Source organism: Calliopsis andreniformis, unplaced genomic scaffold, assembly GCF_051401765.1.
Source record: "Calliopsis andreniformis isolate RMS-2024a unplaced genomic scaffold, iyCalAndr_principal scaffold0133, whole genome shotgun sequence".
Taxonomy (NCBI): domain Eukaryota; kingdom Metazoa; phylum Arthropoda; class Insecta; order Hymenoptera; family Andrenidae; genus Calliopsis; species Calliopsis andreniformis.
In genome coordinates this window covers 967,178-979,937 of record NW_027480542.1, presented here as the reverse complement: position 1 = coordinate 979,937, position 12,760 = coordinate 967,178, and the positions used below count along the sequence as shown (strand labels likewise).

Below are 12,760 nucleotides of genomic sequence, written 5' to 3'. Positions count from 1 at the left end.
GCTCTCATTGGCCGGTGTTTTTCGTTAATAACTCGTTAACGAAGCCTCATCTTACATTTTCGCTAAGGAAAAAGTTGTTTCAAATCACCCCCTGAATCACCCCTTTTAAGGAACTGCGACATTTTTGTTACACCCTGTATATATAAGCACAATTTTATTTCCGGTTCGGTTCCAAAAGGTCTTAACGGAAACATTCTCGCGCGACCGAATTCGAATTCTTTCGTGGCCCTAGCTCTAACCCAACTCAAAGTATTTCTTTTCCCGGTCCTAGTTCTAACCAACTCGAAACATCTCTTTTCCTGGCCCTAGCTCTAACCAACCCGAAACATCTTTTTTCCCGGTCCTAGCTCTAACCAACCTAGCTCTAAACAAGCAGTGTTTTCCAGACTAAATCGCGTTACGTTAACTTTACAAATGAAAATCTTTATCTTCCCACCTAATCGTAAAAAATATATGTGTAATATAAATATAATTATAAGAGGTAAGTATCACAATCCATGCATCGATTTTGCTCTAAATCTAATAAGATCTTGAGATGTGAATATAAAATTTAGGTATAGAGTTTCATTGAAATTCATTCAGTCGTTTGAATGCAATTGGGTTAATAAACATATGCGGTTTTTAAAAAAAGCTCTTTTTTTTTATTAGTTAAAACGTAATCAGAGGTTCTTAAAATGAGTTTTTCTGCAGAAAAAATTTTCGAAATTTTTTTTCATTAGAATACTTTTCTAAGTTTGAAACTGAAAATATCCAGGCAATCGGAAAGCTCGCGCAAGGTGCGTGCCGCTTGCCGCTTGCTAGCGATTGGGATTTAAACATTTCAGAGAATGAGAGAGTGCGCATCACGATCCACCTTCTGTCTCGACCTCCCGAAGCTGCCCGAAACTGTCCGAAGCGCCGAGCTCACGGATACGCGGCCCGTGCGTTAGTATATGTAGTGGAAGGGGTAATTCTCAAGGTTGCGTCCTCAGCCTGGTAGCGCAGGTACATACACAAGCTGCTTTTATTTCTTTGTTGCAAACGAAAAAAAAACTATAATAGAAATACTAAATCAAATACTGCAAGGTATCATTCGAAATAATGAAATTAATTTATTTTTAATAACACTTCATTTAATTTTGAGAAATAATTGTTGAACAATGTATATCTTCCTTTTATGTATAGCTGCGTATTATAATTTAAAGACTGAAAAGAAAATGGAGAAGATAATGGGTACATTAGGTAAAAAAATACTTGCTGCTAATAAACATGAAGAGCTTGTTAATCAGTATAAGATGCTATCTACAGATGAAGAACGGATAATATTTACTCTGAATGTTGTATTCCGTTAACTCAATATTTTTTATTACAAACGAAACTTACAACTATATTTTTACAAAATGAAAAACGTACACTTGACAACGTTCAATAGGTATTCGTATATAAGTTCTAGACAATTCAATGATCTGTCGCTGACGAATAGTAGTAAAAGTCTGCCCTCGAAACCAGCATTCGATATATACAGGGTGTCTCACCTGATTTTGACATCTTGATTTTCTCGCTATTGTTACTCGTAGCAAAAAATGTTTCAGTGGAGGCTTGAATGGTATCGAGTGGAGCATATTCTGATGTTATTAGTTTTTTCGTGAGTGGACGCGTAAAGGTCACATAAAGGTCAACTTTGTTTTTTTAAATGGAATGATGTATCTTTTAATACATCAATCGATGCAGCTGGACATTCGTTATAAAAAAGTACTAACCTGTGTATGTCGAAAAGTTAGTAGTTCAGGAGATATTTCAATTTAAATAATTCTAAAACACCATTACTGTCGTACTAAGACGTTAGCGTTTATTTACAGGAATGGTTCAATGTAACGACCATTTACATCACGGAATTTTTTAAATCGATCAAGTAATGACTGGCTTACATTGTTTAATGTATCGGCTGATATTTTACGACACTCAGCGATAATACGCTGCTTTATATCGGCTACTGTAGTTGGAGCTTTAGCATAAACTTTATTCTTTAAATCGCCCCATAAGAAAAAGTCGAGGGGCGTTAAATCAGGTGACCGTGCTGGAAAATTAATGGGACCACCTCTTCCAATCCAGCGATTCGAAAATTGTCGATTTAAAGCATTTCTTGCTACTGAAGAATAATGTGCAGGGCATCCGTCTTGCTGCATCCACATTCCTAAACGAACATGTAGCGGCACATCTTCCAATAATGTGGGTAAAATTTCCATTATGAAGTGTTTGTACTTCGGTTCAGTCAGTGGCCCATCGATAAAATAAGGCAGTAATAATGCCTTAAGAATTTAAATAATTTAAATTGAAATATCTGCTGAACTACTAACTTTTCGACATACATAGGTTAGTACTTTTTTATAACGAATGTCCAGCTGCATCGATTGATATATTAAAAAATACATCATTCCATTTAAAAAAACAAAGTTGACCTTTATGCGACCTTTACGCGTCCACTCACGAAAAAACTAATAACATCAGAATATGCTCCACTCGATACCATTCAAGCCTCCCCTGAAACATTTTTTGCTACGAGTAACAATAGCGAGAAAATCAAGATGTCAAAATCAGGTGAGACACCCTGTATATATGTTCGGAAGTTTTAAGAGTGGGGTTGTTTTGGATGTAATAGATTATCAAGGGATGAGACACTGAGGATAAGGTTTGAAAATGGATAAGGAATGAGTAACTGAGGACAGGGTTCACGGATGACTCATGAAAAGGACTCATGAAGGAAAGAATTTGAGTACATACTGATTATAAGTTTAGCTTTGCAGGAGATATACGATAGAGATAGAGGAAAATTCAGAGTTGACATACAACACCTTCCGCCATAAAATTGTTAACGGGATGTTAACAATTGAGTATAACGTGATTATAAATAATTACATTGCATATAAAAGATGTGCAAAAAAAAAAAATAATTATAAGTAATCAATTTATACGTTAATATTAGGGACTATACCTTCCGCCATAAAATTATTAACAATATGTTAATAATTAACAATATGTTAATAATTAAGTATAGTATGAATAATTTAAAAATACAGAATTTAAATTAATGTATAGAATAATTTAGTATTAGTAAAATAAAATCAAAATCTAAAAATTTCAATAATTCTTGATATACAAAGGTTAAATATAAAATAACTTAAAATTTTATTTCTAAAGGGGTGTGGTACTCCTACGTGTTCTTTGTCGCTTTTGAATTTGGACTACGAGAATTGTTTCTTCATCTTCAGATATCTCGGGTACCGGATTAACGATGACAGGTACACTTCGTCTTGGTTGATAGGTAACTATCTCGTTCGATGATGTTGCTGGCTGGTCCAATGATGAAGATGAATCAAAGATGCAATTAACGAAATTTTTTATTAATGGAGAATTGGTCTGTCCACGTCCTGAATTCGTAGTTGTACAGCAAAAACGATGCAGCCAATGAAGAGGTCCAATGCATCGACAACATTTAAAAAGTATGAATAGTACCAAAAGACTTGCGATTGTTCCAAGGGCGATTGTATACCATTTGGTATGTCTAATAATGAATGGCTCCTTTATTTGCTTGGTAATAATATCTTCGAATTCATTTAACTTCTTATCGGCGTATTTAAGTTCCGTGAGATCGATGTTTGTAAGATGTATCGGCTTTAGATTAACAGATTCAATTGTTCTTAGATGAGGTTTCAAAATGCAACAATCGTCTTCTAAAATGTTCATATGTGGAATATAGTAAGTTGCATTTTTACTTATTTCATGTGTCGCTTGGATCACAAATAGATTAGTGTACCCTTTACAACGAGGTTGAAGATGTATAATTCCGCTTTGTTGAAGAACAACGTCTTCCATGTGATTTTGATTTTCCTCACACATGATTGTTAGAGTAGTTGGATTATGAAGGACATAAATCCACTGGTTTTTCGCGATGTAGTTCCAGGTTTCTATTGTTCGTTTAATAGTTTTCGTTATGCAGGTGGAAGGAATTTTGTTGATATGAGAAGACAGCAACTCGATCTCGCAGACTGCTTGATTCGTTGAAGCCGTAGAGTGCAGATGATAGCAGATGTACTCCTCGTCTCGATACTCATTACAATTAGACAATTCCTTTAGAAAGGTAAATTGGGATTTAGATTGGGATAAAAGGAGGTACTGATTTTGAGGAACAATATAGGAAAAGAATACTGAATCATTGTGTTGAATAGGAAGAGGAATAAGCTCGAAAAGATCAAATTTCGTACGTAATACTAAAGGAATCTGAAGTGCAAATATTATATTATCTTTAGTGACTATCACATGAAGTTGAATGCATTTATAGAAATTGCGTATATTTTCAAGGTCCGGTTTCATAACAAGTTCGTACGTATCTTTATAATCTTTTAACTCCTCATATAGCATTTTAGGGGTAATAATGAACGGTGAAACAATATTATGTTCAGCTAAATTAATAGTTTCTATATATTTTGAAAGTTCACGATTAATTTGACTTGCTAACATATTTAAAGTTATTACTTGTTGATTTAGTGCGGATTCCATTTCCAATCGTGAAATATAAGCATTTGTTTGAACAGTAAAAGAATTAATTTTTTCTATATTTTTATTCATTACTCTCTCTTGGTTTTGAAGGGAGTTTAAAGAGCTGTTAAAGTTTCTTATAGTATTCGTAATCACCTGAACTTGTGCTTTGAGTAAGGTTTGTGTTTGTTTATTATTATTTATTAATGTTTTAATGCTATCTTCGTAAAATTGAGCGTCATCGGCATTAGGTGTACCAAATGCCCATTTTAATAGATACGACATGCCATTCAGAAGACCACGTTTCTTTCTAACAGCAAGCTTCTCAGTCAATTGTTGGAGGATTTCATGTTTCATTTTAATCTCTAATAATTCTGCTTCGTTTAATTGGATAGTGCGCTCACAATGGAAACTAGTATCGCTCTTTCGATTTAAATCTCGTAACGTCAAATTGCAAATATCTTTAGTTTTAATAAAATATATGTTAAGGATTGTAAATGCATTGTCTAAATGAGTTTTATTCATATATGAAAGAAGTGTAAGTTTTGAATTTGCAATTTTAACCGTTCCCTTCTTATTATAAAAGATTCGATTACCTCGCTCAGTCAAGGGTAAAGGTCCTACTACATCAATAGCTAGTCTTTGAAAAGGTTTTTCAGCAGTGGTTGTAATCTCCATGGGTTGTTTCGTAGGCTTAAAGTTAGTTTTATTCAGTTGACAAGAATGACAAGTTTTGACATAATTCCTAATATCTTTTTTCATTGTAGACCAATAATATCTTTCTTTGACTCTAAAATAAGTACGATGAAAGCCAGAATGTCCAGATAATTTACTATCATGGCATTCTTTAAGAATTACTTGTATTTCTTCACGGTTTTTTGGAATAATTTTATTTGTTTTTAAAACTTTAATATTATTAGAAGGAAAAATAAATTTAACCATTTCATTAAAAATTTCAGACGTAACTCCGTCTTTCTTTTTAGGGGGAACCAAAATAAAATCTTTAGATTTAATTGTATCCTGAAGGGTTGTGAAACTTTGAAATAAATCACGATAATTGATTTTGTCATGGTGTAAACTTTTAGGAAATAGTATTAATAAAGTTTGATTATCATTTTCTAATTTGCACAATCCGTTAGAGCTTGGTGTTAGAGTAATTGTATCGAAATTCTCAATCACATAATCCGAATATTGATTTTCCCTATCTAAATCTTCCGACCACAATAAAATTATTATCCCTTTTAATTTTTGAATAGGTGTCTCCTCCTGTGGAAATTCAATTACGTTCAAGATTTTATAATGAAACTTCGTGAAATCTTGATACGTTTTACTAGGTTTTATATGAAATGCAGATTCAGAGATTTCCTTTGGATCAGGGTGTAATCGTGATAATCCATCTGCGTTAGAATTTACTCTTCCTGGTTTGTATTTTATTACGTAATTATATTCATTAAGACGTAATCGCCAACGAACAAGTTTTGAAGAAGGGTTTTTACAATTAAAAAGCCATTGAAGGGGTCTATGATCTGTATAAATTATAAATTCCCTGCCATAGAGGTAAGGACGAAAATGTTCTATTGTATTTATGATGGCTAACATCTCCTTCTCAGTCGTAGAATAATTTTGTTCAGAATTATTTAATGTTCTCGAATAATAAGCTATAGGTAAATCCTTATTATTCTTTATTTGCGAAAGAACACCACCAATACCTACATTAGAAGCATCACTCGTAACGACAAAGGATTGAGAAAAATCAGGATACTGTAATAGAGGTTCACTAATTAAAATTGATTTTAATGTCTCGAACGCTTTTTGCTGTTGCTCGGACCAAATGAATTCCACGTCGTTCTTTAATAATGAGGTTAATGGTTTCGCGATCGTTGAAAAGTTTGAAATAAATTTACGATAGTATCCTACCATACCAAGAAACTGTTTTATTTTCTTCAAATTTTTCGGAGAACTTATTTTTTTAATACACTCAATTTTCTTTGGATTTGGTCTGATTCCGTCTTTAGAAATGATATGTCCAAGATATTGACAAGATTCGCGTAAAAATTCGCACTTATCAGGTTGAAGTTTAAGATTGTGTTCGCGAAATCTATTGAAAACGTTACGTAGTTTTAAATTATGATCACTAAGACTCGATGCATGAATTATTACATCGTCTAAATAAACAAAGCACTGTTTATTACTAAGCCCGGTCAAAACGTTATTCATCATTCTTTGAAATACAGCCGGCGCATTTTTTAACCCAAAAGGCATTCGCGTAAATTCAAAATGTCCTTCTGGAGTTGAGAAACCTCTTTTTTGACCATCATCCGGATGCATAGGGATCTGGTGAAAACCACTTGCTAAATCTAATGTAGTAAAATAGTGTGCGTGGCCTAGTTGATCTAAAATATCTTCTATATTTGGGAGTGGGTAAGCATCCCCAATAGTTTTTTCATTAAGTTTTCTATAGTCAATAACGATTCTCCACTTTTGCTGACCAGAAACGTCTGGTTTTTTTGGTACAACCCAAAGTGGACTTGACCACGGACTTGTTGAGGGTTTAATGATTCCTTGTTCTAACATTTTTTCGATTTGTTTCGATACTTCATTCTTATGTACCTCAGGATATCTATAAGACTTTACTTGAACAGGAATATTTTCAGTAGTTGGAATCTTATTAACTGTTGCAGAAGTCATGGTTAACATGTCGCCAGGGAGATGGAAAATATCTTCAAATTCTTGACACAACTTTATTATAGCATTTTTCTCCTCAGAATTTAAATGTTCTGTTCGTATATTTTCATTTAATAATGCAAATCTCTTTTGTTTGTTATTTGAATCGATATTAGAGCAAAAGATATGACTCTGTTTAGAAGGATGTAGAAGTAGCAAATTGGGTTTAGGAAATATTTTCCTCTCTAGAGATCGATTAATAATCGTAATTAAAGCTTCATTATCATTTATCACCTTTACTAACGCTCCGGGAACAAGTAGCGATTCCTTTTGATCTACAGATTGGTTTAGAATTAATCCTTCTTCTAAATTCAGAGGATTTAAAACGGATGTTTTGATTACCATTTCAGTTCGAGGCGCGATTGACACCATGGATGCATTTGTCGATTGATTTATATTCCTTTGTAAGGGAATAGAGAATGGAATAGCTTCAATTTTAATAGAAGAATTTTTGAAGTCTATTTTGCAACTTTGTGTCTCAAAAAAGTTTTGTCCTAAAAGACCATCGAAAGGTATGCCAGTATTGGAATCAAGGACTTGGAATTTACAATTAAACGAGTGTTTACGAATTGATAATTTGAGTTCCGTTTCTCCAAGAGTTGCTATTGGTGCATTGACATTGATACCATTAAGCATAATTGGTTCAGGATTAGTGATTTTGAAGTTACATAGACTTGATTTTTTTACTAATGACACGGATGCTCCTGTGTCAACTAAAAATTTCAGAACTGCATCAGGAGAATTTGACGATGGAGATTCAAATAGGATGAATGTTAATTCATTATTATTCAGATAAACGTTGTGAAATGTAAATGAACTGAGCTGTGTTGCAATGCTAGATTCATTAGTATTCGTGAGCACTTGTGCAGAAGTATTAGAATTCCGTTTAGGAGGTTGAAAATTTTGATTACTAAGATGCTCATTTGAATGTTGAGCACTCTGAAGATTTGATTTGTTTCCATTATTTCTATTACGTCGTACATTTGCAGCAAATCTTTTTATGCATTCGTCTATAGAATGACCCATATTTTTACAATAACGACACTGAATTTGATTTAGTGAACGATGAGAGTTGTGCAGTGATCTAGGATTATTGGAATGATTCGAATTTTGGGATTGACTTGAGCTTTTATAAGAATTATGAAAATTATTTTGTCGAACAGGCTGATTTTGTTGCATAAAATGAATTGGTTTCGGATTTCGAGATACTGAAGGATTGGATTTTGTATCTTTGAAATAACAATCTTTACTTGCATGATTCGTTCTACTGCAATAAGTGCAATTAGAAAAAGTATCGTAACGAATACGAAGAGCCTTTTCTTCTGCTGAAGCGGCAGTAAAGGCTTGATTAATTGTTTGAAATTCCCTATATCGAAGCATTTGCGAAATTTGAGAATGAGTATGATAAATAAATCGGTTAAGAGTCATTTTAGTCACCATTGCGATACTTCCAGGTAACAGACTTTCGTCCTGTTCTGACGCATGAATGGCTGCGAGGATTCGAGACGAAAGGTCTTCGATCCTTTGATAGAATTGAGATACGTTTTCATTTGGCTTTTGAACTATTGCATTTAATTCCTCAAACAGCTGATCGAGACTTTTTTTGTCCTGATAAAGATTTAATAAAAGCTCCGAAACTCCTTCCCAAGTTGTGAGATTGCAATGAATATCGATTTGTTCTCGCGCTTTACCACTAATACGACTTTTTACGTAAAGTAATAAAGCAGTTTTTTGATTTTCCGCAGCTAATTCAAAGACATCATCAACTTGTTTTACGAAACTATGAATTTTATATCGGTCACCGTCAAAAACTTCAGGGATTAATTTAATTAAAAATGGGAGTTCATACGTAGATTGTAAACTTTGATTGACGTTATTAGGCATGATTGTATAGGATTTAGTGAGACTTAGGAAAATAGAAGGAAAAGAATTGTCTAAACTGATGAATATCTATTTGAGTAGTACTCACTGTAAAATTTTCTCTGCAATCGGTGCTGGATTTGCTAGGTCCAGTATTTTCCAACCAGGTTGCGGAATTTTCTTCAAGTATGTTGCTTCCTTGTACTTTGTTTTGATCAATGTCCAAGTTCTCAACAACTATGTTGTCATTCAATCCACAGGGTAGAGTTGCTAATTCTACTTATACTCACTGTGTGTAGAATGCTGGACATCCCATCCTCGTCGCCAGAAATTATGTTGTATTCCGTTAACTCAATATTTTTTATTACAAACGAAACTTACAACTATATTTTTACAAAATGAAAAACGTACACTTGACAACGTTCAATAGGTATTCGTATATAAGTTCTAGACAATTCAATGATCTGTCGCTGACGAATAGTAGTAAAAGTCTGCCCTCGAAACCAGCATTCGGTATATATATATGTTCGGAAGTTTTAAGAGTGGGGTTGTTTTGGATGTAATAGATTATCAAGGGATGAGACACTGAGGATAAGGTTTGAAATGGATAAGGAATGAGTAACTGAGGACAGGGTTCACGGATGACTCATGAAAAGGACTCATGAAGGAAAGAATTTGAGTACATACTGATTATAAGTTTAGCTTTGCAGGAGATACACGATAGAGATAGAGGAAAATTCAGAGTTGACATACAACATGAATATCATGTCAGAGTATGGAATAATTCCTCTAGTATGTGAAGATGTAAAGAATGCAAAAGAGTCTGAGAGATTAAGGGAACAGGGCAACAAGATATTTGTTTCAATACCATTAACAAATCTTGCTTGTGTTGAAGCGTTAAAATTGTACACTAAAAGTGTAGCTTACGCGCCATGTCAATCTGAGCAGCTGTCTTTGGCATATGCCAACAGATCTGCAATTTTGATAAAACTGCACAAGTATGAAGAGTGCATTCAAGATATAGATAGAGCATTAGCATTGGCATATCCGGATAATTTAAGAGCCAAACTTTACGTAAGAAAAGTTGAATGTTTGCAAGCTTTGAAGGATTCTAATGCAGAAGAAGTTGCTAAAGAAGCACAGCAGTGGTTGGAAAAAATGTCTTTGAATGATAGCAATCGTAAAAAGTTAAATGAGAAACTTACATCCATAAGAAGAATACCAGAACGATGTAATTCAAAAAAACAAAATACTACAAGACATCAAACTGTACCTTCACTTCCTAAAATAAAGACTGTTAATCCAGAAGTTCCTTGTGCCTCTAATGCAATAATGGTAAAATATAATGAAAAATATGGTAGGCATGTTGTAGCAGCACGTAAAATAAAGCCTGGGGAAGTCATTGTTGTTGAAAAGCCTTACTCATTGTTGTTAACACCAGATAATACACACACATTGCTCAAATTGTTTAGAGGTATCCTGGGCTAACATACCATGTAACTACTGTACTTATACTATGTACTGCTCTGAAGAATGTAGAGCTGCTGAGTGGAAGCAATTTCATGATGTAGAATGTTCAGTATTCCCTTCTATGCTAAAGATGAATTTCTTAAAATCAGATTTATTATGTTTGAGGCTTGCTATACAGGCTGTAAGAGAAAGTCCAAGTATACAGGAATTACGAGAAGAATTGAAAGAGATTGACAGCTGTGATGGTAAATTATTTAATATATTTTATGTGAAAAGTAGTAAATTTAATCATATCCTTTTGCAGATCCACGTGTTAAAGGGTTTTCTAAGAACGGAATCTTTGAAAGCAACAAGTACAGAAGTTTATTAGGTCTTGTGACTAATACTGAGAAACGTTCTGTACAAGATCTCTTTGCAAGATCTGTAACTGCCAGTTTTATTTTGTATTTTTTGGCGACATGTACTGATATGTTTGGAAGTCCATTGCAACAAGATTTATCTACATTAGTGAAAAATACTGACGTTACATTCGTCGGTGGCCTCATATTAAGGCACAAGCAAATGATTCCTTGTAATGTTCACTCTGTATGTAATCGCTAAAAGAGTATGAGTACTGTGGTTACTGTTTTAAGTTAATCCTTTATATAATAAAAGATTATTTGACTACTAAATTGCTATTTGCAGTTCAGCGAAGAACGTGGGTTAGAAGCAGCTGAACGCGGTGTCGCAGTTATGCCATTTTGTAGTTTGATTAATCATAGCTGTAGCTCGAACATTCTGAGACACTCGAAATCTAACCATATAGTTATTTATACTATATATCCAATCGAAAACGGCGAGCAGGTATTTTTTGTACACTTATTTAAATCGTATAATATTTATATAAAATTGTATTGTTCCAGTGTATTAAAAAAAATCATTTTTTTTAAGATTTTGGATAATTATGGTGAACATTACGCTATTACTCCAAGAGATTCGAGGCAGAAAGAGTTTTTAAAACAGTATTATTTTAAATGCGATTGCATAGCATGTCAAGAAAACTGGCCGTTATTTTATAATCTGAAATCATTTAGAGTGAGTTATTTGATAATTCAATGGATACTCTAAAAGGTTATATGAAAGTTCATTTTTTTATTTGCTCAATTATAGAGTCTAGTCAAAAACAAGGGGGATGAAAATAGGATCAATCATGCGTTAAGAAAATTTAACACATATGTCGACATTGCTGCTGAAGGCAAGGTGTCAGATAAACCTTACATCAGAGATGATCTATTGAAAATGATCAATGTTTTATACAAACTGGCTACGATTTGAGCGGAAATAAATTCGAGATTCCTGAACTGTAAACTTGTTTCGTATGCCATTTAGTATCTTCTTTGCCAAAAAATAGACGCACGCTCTCTGATTTTTTTTAGTAATATTGAAACGTTTTGTTCAATATGTGCAAATATACAGAATGGTACATCCAAAAAGATCACTGATATTGGTCTTATAAATTTTGTTCTATTAAAGGTTGGGCAGTTATCCAAATGGCCTGCTTTTGATGTCTGACCCTATATATTGAACTGTATGTAAGAATGTTGTAAGTACGGACTGATGTAATTTAAGTGATGAATTAAACGGTTTGAAATACAATCAATGTAAATCTTTGCCCTTTTATCTTTGATTAAAGTATCAATCGATTTCTTTTTGCCGATCATTAATGATCAGTCTTTCAAGTAATGCTACTAACTGGTATTAAAACTTATAGCTAAATCATGTATTTGAGGTAGAAATATAACAGTACGCGCATAAAAAATTTTTCATATAAATTACAAAATTTCAAATACTGCTGAATCCTGATTGTTCAAAGTGTATTTTGAATATGTATTTATCTCACGAATAGCCAGCTGATTATTGGTAACAGAATTGTCAATGTGACTGATCGATGGACGCTGTTTGAATTATTGTGGTCCTTTCCTTCGCTATTATTCATATAGATGATCTACTACTGTCAAAAGTTACGGGGACGTAACACAACTCAAAGTATTTCTTTTCCCGGTCCTAGTTCTAACGAACTCGAAACATCTCTTTTCCTGGCCCTAGCTCTAACCAACTCGAAACATCTTTTTTCCCGGTCCTAGCTCTAACCAACCTAGCTCTAAACAAGCAGTGTTTTCCAGACTAAATCGCGTTACGTTAACTTTACAAA

At 33.6% G+C, this 12,760-nt stretch overlaps 1 protein-coding gene across 1 annotated transcript; it reads left to right on the top strand.

The window, feature by feature from the left end:
- Nucleotides 1–1,196: 1,196 nt before the first annotated feature.
- Nucleotides 1,197–11,890, top strand: LOC143187640 (protein-lysine N-methyltransferase SMYD4-like). The gene is given in 7 exon segments (XM_076391885.1): nucleotides 1,197–1,326; nucleotides 9,872–10,544; nucleotides 10,546–10,814; nucleotides 10,874–11,154; nucleotides 11,254–11,412; nucleotides 11,500–11,643; nucleotides 11,719–11,890. Coding segments are annotated over 7 exon segments (1,821 nt in total). The 3' UTR covers nucleotides 11,884–11,890.
- The last annotated feature ends 870 nt before the right edge of the window (nucleotides 11,891–12,760 follow it).